At 41.4% G+C, this 15795-nt stretch overlaps 2 protein-coding genes across 7 annotated transcripts in view; both read left to right on the forward strand.

Annotated features, from left to right (window-relative positions):
- The window catches only part of colgalt1b (collagen beta(1-O)galactosyltransferase 1b), a 13488-nt gene extending 6768 nt beyond the window's left edge, over nucleotides 1–6720 (forward strand). For both annotated transcript variants that reach the window (XM_081701366.1, XM_027018860.3), the window contains 8 exons: nucleotides 1–50; nucleotides 793–912; nucleotides 1017–1093; nucleotides 1284–1390; nucleotides 1660–1792; nucleotides 2719–2846; nucleotides 3990–4196; nucleotides 4581–6720. The exon at nucleotides 1–50 is cut by the window's left edge and continues 155 nt beyond it. In XM_081701366.1, the coding sequence (XP_081557492.1) occupies nucleotides 1–50; nucleotides 793–912; nucleotides 1017–1093; nucleotides 1284–1390; nucleotides 1660–1792; nucleotides 2719–2846; nucleotides 3990–4196; nucleotides 4581–4848 (1090 nt within the window). In that variant the 3' untranslated portion in view covers nucleotides 4849–6720. The remainder of the gene's footprint in view (nucleotides 51–792; nucleotides 913–1016; nucleotides 1094–1283; nucleotides 1391–1659; nucleotides 1793–2718; nucleotides 2847–3989; nucleotides 4197–4580) is intronic.
- A 1200-nt stretch (nucleotides 6721–7920) lies between these two features.
- nxnl1 (nucleoredoxin like 1) lies at nucleotides 7921–13342 on the forward strand. 5 transcript variants are annotated; one of them, XM_035535188.2, is made up of 8 exons: nucleotides 7921–8126; nucleotides 8405–8450; nucleotides 8719–8871; nucleotides 8998–9331; nucleotides 9582–11282; nucleotides 11890–11982; nucleotides 12181–12460; nucleotides 13131–13342. In XM_035535188.2, exons 4-5 carry the CDS (start codon nucleotides 9006–9008, stop codon nucleotides 9901–9903), a joined length of 648 nt encoding a protein of 215 aa, XP_035391081.2. In that variant the 5' UTR covers nucleotides 7921–8126; nucleotides 8405–8450; nucleotides 8719–8871; nucleotides 8998–9005; the 3' UTR covers nucleotides 9904–11282; nucleotides 11890–11982; nucleotides 12181–12460; nucleotides 13131–13342. The 5 variants fall into 5 exon arrangements, with proteins under 5 accessions (XP_035391081.2, XP_081557550.1, XP_081557551.1 ...); XM_081701424.1 differs by lacking the exon at nucleotides 11890–11982; XM_081701425.1 differs by lacking the exons at nucleotides 8719–8871; nucleotides 11890–11982.
- The last annotated feature ends 2453 nt before the right edge of the window (nucleotides 13343–15795 follow it).

The following is a 15795-nucleotide window of genomic DNA, read 5'->3' on the forward strand; positions in this document are numbered from 1 at the left end:
CTGGCCCTTCGATGATGTCATCGTCTTTGCCTTCTCCGCCCGCATGGCCGGTGAGCCCCGCCTCCAGCCTGTTGGGCCACGCCCACTGCAGCAGGTTCCAAATACCTGCATTTGATGTATTTGTATCTTGTGCCTCTCCATGTACATCATGTATATTTGAACATAACATAAATATTTAATAATGGAACCTTTTACATGTGTAAATTTCACATCTTATATATTTATAGCTTGCACTTTCAGAAACAGTGAAATATTGTGGATTTAATGTTTATATGTTGTGTACTCACATAGTGCGAGGGACTATGCACACAAGCTTCTCACTCAGCTCCACACCTGAAGCAAACAACAATAAAAGTGATTGAGTAGGGCACGACTCTGTCCCTCTGAAGCTTGGTTGATGGTGAAATCCCCATGTCTTCTGCTCTCTGGAGTCTTTGTCTGAGATGTCTCTGTGTCATCCCTACACTGTCTGAGATGCTTTAAACTGTTGAGAGAGCTGAACTTCCCATAGTAAGCTAACAAACAATAGTGTGTGTGTGTCCTTGGTACACGGATGATTCAAAGTTCAGTTTGCTCAGCTTTTTAATGTGGCCTGGGCTCTTGCTTTATACAGTTAAAACAGCCAATGATATTTAAGAGTGTGTTAAAAGACATTTTATGTATTTAATAAGCTTTTTCTCTACCTGTTGGATTTCCTCTTTGACTCATTGTTTCATTATCTGTGCCCCAGAGGTCATCACTGTTGACCTATGTGTCATGCAGGTGCTTATATATTTGTTTCTTTTTCTTCAGATGTTCAAATGTACGTGTGTAACAGGGAGACTTATGGTTATTTCCCTGTACCATTACGTTCCCATAATTCCTTGCAAGATGACGCAGACAGCTTCCTCCACTCTGTGCTGGAAGTCATGGGTGAGTCAGACAGCTAAAGGTCAAATCTCGAATTGAAGTTTCTGTCTGCTACAGTTTAGTTGTGTGTGTGTGTGTGTGTGTGTGTGTGTGACTTTCTCTCTCAGTGCGTGGTCCTCCAATAGAGCCATCTGTGTATGTCTCAGTCCCTGAGAAGCAGCCTGATAAAATGGGCTTTGACGAGGTGAGTCCCTCAGCCACTGTTGCATTAAATCCTGCAGCCTTGCACATTGAGGAGCCCCAGAAACCCTGGCCAGCGCTCCCTTACACCAGCAGGAGAAAAGCAGAGAGTCAGCAGTGTTGGTTTTGCTGCTTGTGTTTGCATAAACGAACTGTGTGTGTGTATGTTTGTGTGTGTTTGTGTGTGTGTGTAGGTGTTCATGATTAACCTCCTAAGGAGGTCTGATCGTAGGGAAAGAATGTTGAGGACTCTGTGGGAGCAGGAGATTACTTGTAAGATTATAAATGCAGTGGATGGCAGGTATGTCTGTCTCTCTCCCTTTGTAAAACTGTTAATGACATATAGTTAACAGGGTTAACACGTATTACACACACACACACACACACACACACACACACCCAATGTCTATCCCTAAAGAGACCAGACCTAACCTTGCATGGTTTCCTAGCTCACCCATGTGCTATTCCTGTACATACTGCATAAGTATCTGTAAAGCATGTTTCACATCCTTATAGGACTTTCTGCACACTCCTTACTCCTCTCACTCTCTCTCTTTCTCCCCCCACCAGGGCGCTGAATGCTAGTCAGGTCCAGGCATTGGGGATCAGTATGTTGCCGGGATACAGTGACCCCTACCATGGAAGGCCCCTGACTAAAGGAGAACTTGGCTGCTTTCTGTCCCACTACAACATCTGGACCGAGGTGTGTGTGTGTGTGTGTGTGTGTGTGTGTGTGTGTGTGTGTGTGTGTGTGTGTGTGTGTGTGTGTGTGTGAGGATATTTCACTGTTATGTGCAAGAGATGGCACTAATCTGATATCTTGTATCGTAATCAGGCTAATATCAGCAAAAATGCTGAATCGAATATCGGTGAAGACATTTTTAAGGAAACCGATCTGATACCATAACAAATCCAGCCTGAAAATAGCACAGCAGCTCTATTAGTTTAGTATTAGCAGGTCACATGATAACAGTTGGGCTAGTCTGAGCACAGTTTATAAACTTACTATACTATAAAGTTTCGGTGTAGCGTTTTCTTCCCATTAACAATTAAAAACTATAATGTTTAAATATCTATACACTCACTCATATGATTTCCATTGCTATAATTTGTTTTGATAACCCCGTTTGGGGAACAGGCTCTCTGCCTTCTAGTGAGCATTTAAATGAGACATTAAAAATGCTTCTAGTGTTTACTGGTATATCTGCAAAAAATGATTTGTTTAATGCATTATTTAAAAAAAACAAATGAGCATTTGAAGGGGAAAAAATGAATGTTTGTTTTAGTCTTGTCAACAGTTTTTTGGATTATTTTTATAATGAATTTTTAAAATATAATTTGTCATATCCATGCATGACTTTTTTAAAATAGCATTATAATACATCTCACACAAAACAATTCACCCTAACAACTAAACTACAGTGCCACAGTGGTTTTGAATGAAAACATATCAAATCAGTGTGGATATCGGTCGACATTCAATGCAAGCTATCAGTATCAGATCGGCACCAGAGAAACTGGTGTTGTGCCATTTCTAGTGTGCAGCTGTGCTGGGTGAGGACATTTCACTGGTGTGTACATGTGTGCTGTTTTTAGTGATGGGTGTGTGTGTGTGTGTGTGTGTGTTAGATAGTTGAGCGGGGTCTGCAGACGTCACTGGTGATAGAGGATGACCTGCGTTTTGAGGTTTTCTTTAAGAGGCGCTTGCAGAATCTGATGCTTGAGGTGAAGATGCAGGGACTGGACTGGGACCTCATGTGAGTCCTGGGAATACACACAGCACTAACCCCATCACACCTAGGAATACACAGCACTAACCCCATCACACCTAGGAATACACAGCACTGACCCCATCACACCTAGGAATATACACAGCACTAACCCCATCACACCTAGGAATATACACAGCACCAACCCCATCACACCTAGGAATACACAGCACTAACCCCATCACACCTAGGAATATACAGCACTAACCCCCAAAACACAGAGCACTGAGACTATCACACCTAGGAATGCACAGCACTAACCCCCAAAACACACAGCACTAACCCCATCACACCTAGGAATACACAGCACTAACCCCCAAAACACAGAGCACTGACACCATCACACCTAGGAATACACAGCACTAACCCCATCACACCTAGGAATACACAGCACTAACCCCATCACACCTAGGAATACACAGCACTAACCCCCAAAACACAGAGCACTGACACCATCACACCTAGGAATGCACAGCACTAACCCCCAAAACACACAGCACTAACCCCATCACACCTAGGAATACACAGCAGTAACCCCCAAAACACAGAGCACTGACACCATCACACCTAGGAATACACACAGCACTAACCCCATCACACCTAGGAATACACAGCACTAACCCCCAAAACACAGAGCACTGACACCATCACACCTAGGAATACACACACCACTAACCCCCAAAACACAGAGCACTGACACCATCACACCTAGGAATACACACAGCACCAACCCCATCACACCTAGGAATACACACAGCACTGACCCCCATCACACCTAGCAACACACAGGTGCTGTAAATGCAGACAGCACTGACCTGCATCACACACAGACTTCCTCTCCCCAGCTTTGACCCTGCAGCTTTCCAGAACCTGAACACAACTCATATTTCTAAACACGCTCCCTTTCAAACCCCACCGCAGCTGCAGTCAGAGGTCAGATCTAAGCCACAGTTTGGTCCATGTGTCATAAAACATTCCCCAAAAGCACTAGTGTAATTGAGAATTATTCTCAATTACACTTACAAAGAGATAATACAGGAACTGAGCGAGTAAACTAAAAAAAAAAAAAGCCTCATTCTGTGATTTCTTTTTTACACACACACACACACACACACACACACACACACACAGTTATATTGGAAGGAAGAGAATGCAGGTGGACCATCCAGAAAAATCAGTGCCTAAAATTCACAACCTGGTGGAGGCCGACTACTCCTATTGGACACTCGGCTACATGATGTCGTTACAAGGCGCCAAGAAGCTGCTGAGGGTGGAGCCTCTGAGTAAGATGCTGCCCGTTGACGAGTTCCTGCCAGTGATGTACAACAAGCATCCAGTGTAAGATCTCTGAACTCTCTCACTCGCTCAGTTCTGTTCACTGTGGAGTTTAAGCTAGCTTTATTGAAAGGACTTTATTATCAAAGTTTATCTCAGGAAGATATTTACCTGTTTATCATCCAGGTATAAAAAAAGACAATCAATTTGTTAATTAGAGTTTAGTAAGGTTAAAAATTCTTATTATAAAGTTCTTATTCTTATAAAGTTATTTTTTAAATTTTATTTTAAATTTGCATCTGCTATACAATACAGCAAGCCCAAGTCAGCTTTGCTTAACAACTTTAAAAAAGTAAATGGATGCTTAATTAATCAATCAATTACTCTCCCTCTCCCTTTCTGTCTGTCTCTCTGTGTGTCTCTCTCTCTCTCTCTCTCTCTGCACAGGGAGGACTACATGTCTCACTTCGAGCCCAGGGACTTGCGTGCGTTCTCAGCTGAGCCTCTGCTTGTCTACCCGACACACTACACAGGTGATCTGGGCTACATCAGCGACACAGAAACATCCACAGTGTGGGACAATGAGACGGTGCACACGGACTGGGACCGGGCGCGCTCGCACAAGACCCGCGAGCAGGAGGAACTCAGCTCTGAGGCCCAGAACACAGATGTGCTGCAGTCACCCCTAGACAGCACAGCCAGGGACGAGCTTTGAGATGGGCGGGGGCACCAGGGGGGTGGGGACAGCAGGGGGCGGGGACAGCAGGGGGTGGGGACACTTGGGGGCGTGACCTAGCCAATTAGCAACTCTAGCTCAGTCTGGTTGCCTTGTTGGTTGGGGTTTTTTGGGGGATGTCTGTTTGTACTGGAACAGGAGAAGCATCTCTCTGCATGTTCGTCTTTTTTCATCAGGCTAAAAAGCAGCACAGCCTCCAGCAGAGAAGCATGCACACACCAAGAAAGTGGCTGTGCATGTAACCCTTTCAGCTTCACACTGAAGGTCTGACTGGCTAAATGCACACATGCTCACTAGCGATGTACTGGACTTCAGCGTTTAAATACTGAACCTTTATAGGAATGAACGGTGTGGACTGGAGAGAGATGAGTGGACCAGTGGGCAGTGTGGGGTTTGGACCCTAATCCACACTTAATTCAGTAAGCAGAACCCTTGTGAAAGAACACACAAACGTGAGCATTCTGGGTAGATGCAGGAACAGATGGTGTACGCCATGGCACCATCAAGTACATAAGTATTTCAGAAGTACTGAAATGAGATGGTGGTGGGAATATGGAGGGCCTTTTCACAGTGTTCTGACAAATACTGAATGTGTAATACTATGGAACCATGAAAATATCTGGTTATTACCACTGTTCATAGATGTATGTCTGTGTGTGGTGTTGAGGTTCCACACTGCCAGTGGTGTTCAAAGATGTCTTTGTGCTGAGGTTCTACAGTCGTCTGTGTGTGTGTGTGTGTGTGTGTGTGTGTGTGTGTGTGTGTGTGTGTGGTGCTGAGGTTTCAATCTAAAAGCTTTTGCAGATATATTCTGCCATGCACACAGTTGTAAAATCAGTGGGTGTGGGTTACAGTTGTTGTGGGCGGGGTTCAGGAGTGGTCCAAAATACTTGACTGACAGCTCAGGCATGGTGAACTTGTAATGTATCTCATAGTTTTATTATATATATTTTAAATTGTTAATCTGGAAAAAGTAATCTGTTTCATTGTTCGGAATTTGGCCTTTGCCAATTTGCCTTATCTTACGGTGTATTTTCTGCACAAACCTGGGAGTTACCAATTATAATACAACACCAACATTAAAAACAAGGGAAATACTCCAGGAAAGATCTGCATTAAGTGCGAGTGAAAATGTCTTTGTTAGTAGGGTGAGTTTTTAATTGGAATCTTTTAACTTGGGTGTTGTTAAGAATTCCATTTAATTACATTTTAGCTTAATATATTAATTAGTTGTTCATCATATGCAGTGCCTCAGATGAAAAGTGATTTCAGAGAGTAAGATTTCAAGATGAGTACTGTTGTTACTTTTACTCCAGCTCATTTCCTTCTCTAACTGTAACAGTGTGGATGTTCTTGGCAGAAGATGTTGTTTTTCTCTGATCAGAGACCTGTTATATAGGTGTCTGAGGTTAGTGTTTCAGTAGAAGAAATCTAAACCCAGATCGGCTCGAAATGCCAGCTTCTAGCCTATGAATCTGTAAAGTAACCCTGCTTGCGAATGACTAATTTATTGCTTGTTCTGCCAAACCAAAAAGCAACAATGTCGTTGTAAATATGGAACAAATTGTAACTCATTATTGAATGATTGCCAGGTCGAGCCAGGTGTACTCCCTCTGCTGGTCAGTGTGTGAACTGCATGAGGCCACAGAGAGACGTCAGTGTTATCGTTTTTCTTTGCTTTCTTTCTTTTTTAATATTAGCCTTCTCTTAAGGTTGTGTTGAAGGGTAGAGTGCTAAAATACCTCTGCCTTTTGTTGATAGTCATGTCAATCACTCCTTTTTTTTGGTTGTAAAATTATATTTATCAAGATGTGCCTTTATGCTAAACAATAAAGAAAAAAGTGTTTCTTATGCCATGTTTCTTTCAAGTAAACAGTATTTTAGCAGTATTTTATTTGAGCAATTACAAAAATATATTATTTGTTTTTTTAGCATGTCAAACATTTACTCCATACTTCTTATGGCAACAAATTGCCTCTATAGGTGTGTATCTCTGTATATGTGTACACACATCATGACACAATGTTAAGTTTCCTCCAGTCAAGCATAGATTAGCCCTGATTACACATGTAATTCCATGTAATCAGACTTCCTCCACATCACTGATGGTCATAAAAATTATATTTGTGCACATGTCTCTCATTTCACAGAACCAAGGTGCTAATTAGTGAGCTAAAGTTAAACAGGCCACCTCATACAGTGTGTAAGAGGCCCAGAAGATGCTCCTCATAGATGTATGTGTGGGGTGAGAGTGAGAGTTAGTGGATCTATATTACTGTATATGTGGGGGGGTGAGAGTGTGAGTTAATGGATCTATATTACTGTATATGCACAAATCTTAATTGGTCTCTTAAAAAAAAGGCTGAGACCACAGACTGATCATGAGTGTGATTAGAAACCCACCTGGTGCTATGTGCTGTTTCATGTCACTAGTAGTTGTTAACATCGTGTTGGGATAAGGTCTGTAATTCGCCACTTATAAAAGGCACTTCTAAGACAGACACTCTAAGAAGGCCGGTGAGCAGAAGTAAAGGGTAGGTGTACATATCCACTACATGTGTCTGTGTGTTTGCTTTTATCCTTCCTTAATCCTCTATCACGCCTCCTCTCCTCTCTTTCACTATCACTCCCTCACTAGGGCTTAGATGTCTTTGCAGCCGAGCTTATAAGACCTTAAACATCACTCACCATTTAACAGTAAACATCACCTTTTAGAGAAAGGGAGAGATTTGAACAAGTAAACAAAAGAACAAAAACAACTGGTGTCTTGAATGAATAGGAATATCTGTCCTGTTGTTATCTTTATTGTGTCTACTAGACTTTATCTCTTCTAATGTCTGTGATATATTCTTAAAGCGGGGTTTCAAATCAGTGACCCATTCTGATTTTCTGAAGGATGTTTAAATAGTGCCTGAAGCCTGTCTCCCTGTGCCAGCCTTTGGCTCAGCAGTAAAGAGGATTACAATATCAGACACACACAGCTTTACTGCTCTGAGAGCCATGTCCAGCAGCCGTGAACGCACACACACACACACACACACACACACACACACGGGTGGGCCTCAGCTCTGTCGGGATTGTGAGCTGCCCTCGGAATCTCCGCTGGCAAAGACATTTCAGAGGTAGCGAGACACCAGAAGGCCTTCGCCAACAGCACAGAGGCAGAGGACTGAAGAAGTTTCTGAGTCCCCTCCTCCATCCCTTAAAAGTGGTCTTAGCGAAGCTTCGGAACTTCAAAACTTCACAAAAAGAAAAAGGTGAGAGCGAGAGAAAGAAACAGAAAGAGAGAGAAAGACTAAGTGAGTGAAAGAGAGAAGGGGAGGGAACTGCACCCATTAATGTTGGGGTTACTGTTCCTGCCCTGCTTGCCTTAAAGTCAGCTACTGTTAAGAACCACTTTAGTAGAGATGACGTGGATAGGATAGTAACATCATAACCTACTGATGGGCATACCACTATTTTTCTTAAAACTTTATTATTAAGATATGTTATTACTAAATAATAACAACTAATATTACATATGTTATTATTAAAGAACAAGCTAAAGCAACAACCCCCTTCCCTGCCGTTACTGCATAAAGGTCTGTAAAATATATACGAATCAATATACATGCAATATATATAATACTTAAAGTAAGTGGAAATAGCACATGCATGTCATACGGAAATCATAAGAGTTCCATGATGTATATGGTACTAGATGCTAAAAACATTTGCAAATACACAGTCAGTGTTTGAAAGAGGTGTATATATGAGAAGTGTTACTCTTGGAAAGGGACCATAATTATACACAAAATGATACATGTTTTGAATAACCAAATCCAGTCCTGATCATATATGATTTTCCAGATTGTGTGTGTGTAGGTTGTACATGTGGCTTCATAAGCTCACCCTGCTCTACAGCAGTCTGAACACGTGTAAAAACTGCAGCGCCTGATCACTGGAGAACCCCAAACTTCAATTCCACCAGCTGTCCACCCTGATGAAGCCTTGCGTGCTGAAGTGTGTTGGTTGCAAATGCAATTTGGCATTTCGCCTCTTGTTGTTTTTACTGGAGTCGCTGCTTGCATCAATCACCTTATTGGCTAATGAAGTTGTCAGTCATTTCTCTTGGTGTCTTTCCCCCAGCACGTGTCATGGTGGACCTGTTTGTGGGGAGGGTTCTGGTGAAGAACAACGCGGAGCTCGAGGAGCTGGACACGGAGCGCGAGGTGGTCCTGCGCCTGCAGAACCGCATCGTCCTGCTCCTCTTCGGCTCGGGGGCGTGCGACCACTGCCGTGACTTTGCGCCCGTGATGGCAGACTTCTATAAGCGTCTGACGGACGAGTTCTACGTGGAGCGCTCGGCGCAGCTTGTGCTGCTGTATATCTCACTGGATTCCTCTGAGGACCTGCAGGCCAAGTTCCTGAAGGAGCTTCCCAAGCGCTGCCTCTTTCTGCCCCACAAGGATCCCTACAGGAAGTATGAGTGCATTGCATCCAGAGATGACTGGTTAGGTCTTTAATTGTTGACATGGTTGTAGAACTTCTTTGTATATTTTAAACTTGTAATTGGCACCGCTGACACACTGAAACGGCAGGAAACAGGGCTACTGAAGCATTTCCTGAGCAGCAGGAAACAGGGCTGCTCAGTGTGTGTGTGTGTGTGTGTGTGTGTGTGTGTGTGTACGTGCATGTGTGCATGTGTGTTTGTAATGTGTTAATTGTTTCAGGGAGCTGGAGGTGATGTTTAGGGTGGAGAAGCTGCCCACGGTGGTGGTACTGCGTCCAGACTGTTCCGTCCTCTCTTGGAACGCAGTGACGGAGATCTGCACAATCGCACCAGACTGCTACCGCAACTGGCAGGAAGGAGCGGAGCTCATTGACAGGAACTTCATGATGAACGAGGAATATGACGAGAGCAAAATGCGCAGCATCACAGACCCCATCCGCCGGCTCAAATACAAGGTGGATGGCAAAAAGAGAAAGAAAGAGGAGAAGGATGCAGAGGAAGATATTCATGAAAATGATGGAGGGGCAGGGACCTGGAGATGAGGATGAAGCTGAAATTCTTTCCTGTTCCCAAATCTTAAACATGGCAGTCAGCTACTATATTTGGAATCTTTTTTTTTTTCTTGATTAGATCTGTTGATTGATTCACTGACATTCTGCCTGAAAACATTCTGCAATATGTTATAATTTATCATTTTATCATTGATATGTTTTCAGTGGTTTGCAATTAACTATGAAGCTAATATGAAGTCATGGTTAGTGGCTATAGGGAAATACAACTGCAACTCAAAACTGCAAAAAGGAACATCAGTGTAAGAATAAAGCAGTATGTTTACCATCACAGACCAGCTCACTGAATAGTCAGTGTAATTAAGGAGTTTGTGTCCAATCACAGAAACAAACGCAGTCCATCAGCTCACTGAAGAGTCAGGGCACCGGCCGGCAGCACCAGAATGTGCCAAAGGGGTGTTAAAAGCAGTCACGTGACTGGTGTTTCCCTCATATAGGCAATGTATACGACGAATGTATTAATCCTTTTTGGTGTGACCCAGTTATGACCTGAGATGACTCTGGATGTTGGGCCGTAATTAACACAAAGCGAGGAGGGCAGAGGCGCCATGATGTAAAGGTCTAAATTCCCCTGGCAGCCAGTGATGCCTGCGAAACGGTCCGGTTCTTTTCGGTGGCTGTTCGGTAAGGACGAAAGTCCACTCCGCAAGTGAACAATGACAGCCAGACAGTCACAAGAGACAAACTTTAGGTTACTTAAAAGCAGAATGAGCATAATCTGTCGACTGATCTTTAAACACACGTTTCAAAATTGGTCCTTCCAGCTCAACGAGACACAGAGGGATAAGCGTTGGTGGAGCGAGCTAAAACGTGAATGAAGAAAGGGAGTGACAGTGAAAGAAAGAAAACAAGGACGATGAGCCGTTGTTTCGACCGACTCTTGGAAAGGAATTTAAGATTAAGATCTGGTTGCCTTCGATTATTCCCATAACTGAATGCAGCTGATCTACTCCCTGGGGAGATTTAAAACAAACAAAACGCTGGTATATCCTCATAGGCCACAGGAGGGAGACAGAGATATACATACTATAAAAGATATACGTGAACATTGCTGCAACATTGAAAAGACAAAAACGCGGGAAACTCCTAACAGTCCACGAGACGTCTACCGAGATATACTATACAAGATGTTTCTTTTAACGAAAATATGCATATATTACATATATTACTTTCAATGTTATTGATTTCTATCATGAACTGCATTACGCAATGCCTGTGCACGTTTCCTATAGGACATCGCGTATACTTTGGCAAGAACTAAAAAGGAAGTAGAAAATGAAACTAGAAGTAAAGGAGTCCCGGTTTATCGGTGGATAAGCGGTGTTTTTTTTTAAATACGCAAAAATATCAAGGTACGTTACACTATGTAGTGTATTTGTGCTACTTAATGCTGCATTTCACTATAGCTAGAGTTTTTCTGTAAATATCACTGTCCCAAGTCTGAAAGATCATACCATGCTATGCGTTAGAATGCAGGTTATGTAATCTAACACAAGTTTATAATTGCTGTGTAATTTAACACAAAGTGGTAAAATTTTTTAAACTGTTTTACATCTTTGTATTTTTCAGTGTATACAGATTTAGTTTTCAGTTCGTTTTCTTTTAAATTATACTTTAGGCGTCAAACCATTTATATACAACAACCGTTTTCCTTGCGCCTCTGTATACAACTTCTCATAATCATTTTGGGAACAAAATCACACAAGTATTGAAAATAGTAGCGTTTGTAGAGATTTTCCATATATTTGTAAGTGTTCATTTCATTTCCGTTCGTTAAGCGATCATGCCGAACAACCTCAAGCGAACATTCTCTTATCAATGATATTAAAACCTTTGGCATAAGACATATTTAACAATAAGATTGTAATTTCCGCATTCCTACACTGGGCTGGAGGTTTACCATATCCAGAACGACATACAAAAATGCTTAAACTGTTGACAAAAAGTATGCCTTTCTAGCAACTCAGAATACGCAACCTTTCCCTGGACATAAATAACACTCAGTTCACACTTCTTGGATCGACAATCCTCCCTTTATTGATACAGTCAGAGGTAACTACTAGCTTGTGACATTCACTCACTTATATAAGTAAAAATGTAATGAATCTTGGATCTCTGACAATTTTTTAATGGAAAGTGGATTTTCAAATTGTAATACTTATGCACATTTGGGAGGAAAGAAGTTCATTTAACCAGCCTACATACTGGCCTTTCATTTTTAACATTTCTTTCCCAACTTTCCCCTCATAGTGAAGCAAAATGGCCACTATTCGAGTGCTGCTGCTGAATACTCTAAATGATCTGCTGGAAGAAGAATTCAAGAGCTTTAAATGGCAGCTGACCAACGGCGTGGCAAAGGGTTTTAGTTCCATAGCACGGAGTAAGCTGGAGAAAGCCAAGCACATGGACGTCGTGGACCTAATGGTGAACCAGTATGGTCTGTCAGATGCTGGGAAGATCGCTGTGAGAGTCCTTCAGAATATCAGTCAGAATAACCTCGCTGAGAAGCTTAAGAAGCAGCTTGCAGAAGGTAACAGAATATTCTGCATATGACAGTCTCCAGTGACGTACCTGTGGAGAGTTTAGTATTTTCCCTGTTTTATCATGCCTGTTTCCGCACAGCCGCCAAACCGCCAATCCCTATTTGAGCTAAATTACAGCAGGGGATCTCCAAAACTACAGGCAGTCGTGTTGCAGATCTGGGTGGGATAGACTTTGTTCTGTGGGTTTATCATCTGAAATGAACCCTCCATTAGTCAAGGATGCTCTGGAATGTCTAGGAAGCCGACGTACCACAGGATTGGAACCATGAACATAGGTAGCCTCCAGGACCAGAATTTCCCTGCTATAACATTCTTTCTAATTCTGATAACCAGTGACTTGAATCATGTGCATTTCAAAAAGTCAAATCAAGTTTTTACTTATCACATAAAAGAAACATCACACTGTACATTCATTGCAGTGAAAGGTTTAGCTGAAAGATCCTAACTTCACAATGCATAAAGAGTTGTGCATACGGTAACGGAGAGGTTCAAGCAGGATGCGGGGATATGGTCGCAATTGGTGGTGCTTCCATACCAGACCATGATGTTCCCTGTCAATAAGCTCTCCATGGTGCTGTGAGAAACGTTTGTGAGAATTCAAGCTCCGCAGAGCAGGGGAATCAACCCTTTCTCTTTCTTTCTCCCTCCTTTACTCAGTACAAGCCGAGACAGCAGATGGTGTTGGTGCCTCATCAAACTCAGCTCTGGCTCCCACAGCTCCTGGGTTTGCACAGAGCATCACAGCTGATACGAGCAGCAAGGTCATGGCCCCTGTGATTACTGGGGTGACATTCAGTGGCCCAGTGAATTTTAGCTTTAAGTGAGGTCAAATCCTCTGTCTGCTTAGAAAATAAAACATTTTTGCATTATTTAACGTGTGATTTTTAATTTTTTTAATTTAAGACAATGAATAGCAATATATTTGTAACAAATTCTGGGTATGCTGTCTATTATATAACCCTTGTCAATGTCATTTTCTAGTCTATTTCTTTAGATTAAAATCAACTTCTAGTGTTTTTATACACACACACACACACACACACACACACACACACACACAAACACACACACACACACACACACACACACACACACACACACACACACACACACACACACACACACACACACACACACAGACACACTCTCAGTATAGTATATAGTATATGGGCTTGGTATGACTGGAATAGTACTTTGACTGCCCCCTACTCATCAACTCCCTTTAGAACTTAGTAGCCTCATCAATAGGTATCTTACTTCTGAATGCTTTACTGAACGTCCCCCAGCAACTCTATCAGGGGTCGCATTCATTCTGCCAGTGAATTTCACCTTTAGTTCAGGATAACTCTAGAATCTTCTCAGAATGGGAAATTATTTGGTGTGTAATTTTATCAAGAGTACAGAACCAGTAATTACAGACCACAAATGAACTGCAATGTAAAATTGCTGTAACATGTTCTATTTTATAATGTGTAGCCCATTGTAGCATAGGTGTAGCACAATGTGGTTTCTGTTTGTTGCGTACTGGATACTATACTGCATACAAATATGCAGTGTATATATACAGTGTATACTGAATGCAGTAGTATAAAGTATGTAGTATGTAGTTTCACATGAACAGTGTGTATACTTTAGCAAGTACTAAAAGGAGGAAGTAAGAGAGTGAACCGTATCTAGATACAAAGCGAAGGAAACTTGGATTATTGTTGGATAAGAGATATATTTTGAAATTAGCAACAATTTCAAGGTAAGTTGCGGTGCATTTGTGCTACTTAATGTTGCATTTAACTATAGCTAGATAAGTGCAACATTAATATCAAATTGTCTTGAAGTTGAAAGATCAGATTATGCCATTTAATTTCAGTTTATATAAACTAGGACTCAAAGGAGTTATGTAATGTAGTTAAGTAACAGTTTTACAGCTATATTTCTCTTGACACATGTTTAGTTGTCAGTTTGACACCTAGTAATATCCACGTTTGGTGGTAAACTGTTTAGTGATCATGTGTGTAAGTGCCACAGAGGTGACTAAACTGAAGTTATTGCTAAACATTTATACACAATGCACTGTTTACTGTGCCTAATGTGTATACAATATAACAGCTCATCATCATGAAAAAAGCCTAAAAGTATTGGATATAGTAGCATTTGCAGGGATTTTTCATTTCTTTTTAAGTGTTCAGTAATTTTGAGAACAACCTCTTATCAGTGACACTGAACATACATTACATGACTGCTAAAAAGTTCTAGAATTTTACACATTCCTACACTGAGCTGGGGGTTTGCCATATCCAGAAGTGCTCTGTTTACTCTGAAAACTGTGTCTAGCTAACATGAAAAGGTTATGCCCTTAAACAGAGATGCTACCAGAAACAAGAATCTGTGCTGAAACCTAGATTAAGAGATATAATTCAATACAATCCCCATATGTATTGATTACATAAGGAGCAATTTATTATTGGCTTGGTTTAAACCTTGTGTGTTAGGGACAGCTAACTTCACATAATTAATCAAGACTATCGGGACAAGACTAGGACCTATAGAAAGTTGGAATAGACATTAATTGCTTATTTATTCATTTTTATTTATTTTCCTCTTTAAATTGTTATTACTATGGTGACCGTTGTCAGCCAGAGGAGGATGCCCCCTCCCCCCCTTTGAGTCTTGGTTCCTCTCAAGGTTTCTTCCTCATGCTCCAGGGAGTTTTTCCTTGCCACTGTCACCCTTGGCTTGTTAACTGGGGGCTTGGACTTGGACATTTGTAAAGCTGCTTTGTGACAACATCTGTTGCAAAAAGCTCTATATAAATAATTGTTTTTCTTTTTATTTGATCACAAACTTTAAAGTTATTTGTGTTTACACTAGAAAGAAGTTTTATCTGCAACTTAGAATATGGATATTTTCCTTAGACTTAAATAACACCCAGTTCAGTCAATATAATCATCCATTTATTGATCTACTTGGAGATGGCAACTACCTTTTGACATTTACTCAGTTACATAAGTCACATTTTAATGGATCTTGGATCTTTGACATTTGTTTTTGGAAAATATATGTTAGTCATTCAGATGTAATTTTTAATGCCTTTTCTAGTTTGATGTCATTTTGTGCCAGGGCTGCTTTGGTGTTGTTCACATTTTTAACATTCAAAATGTTATTTTATAGCAAAATTATCACCAGAAGAGATGAACAGCACGTCTCAAACGTATATCAAAATAATTTGTTCCCAACTTTCCTCTCGTAGTGAAGGGAAATGACCAGTGTGTGTGTGTGTGTGGTGTGTGTATGTGTGTGTATGAGTGTGTGTATGTGTGAGTGTGTG

The sequence above is a fragment of the Electrophorus electricus genome, chromosome 18, assembly GCF_041902795.1.
Source record: "Electrophorus electricus isolate QZ-2024a chromosome 18, ASM4190279v1, whole genome shotgun sequence".
NCBI lineage: Eukaryota > Metazoa > Chordata > Actinopteri > Gymnotiformes > Gymnotidae > Electrophorus > Electrophorus electricus.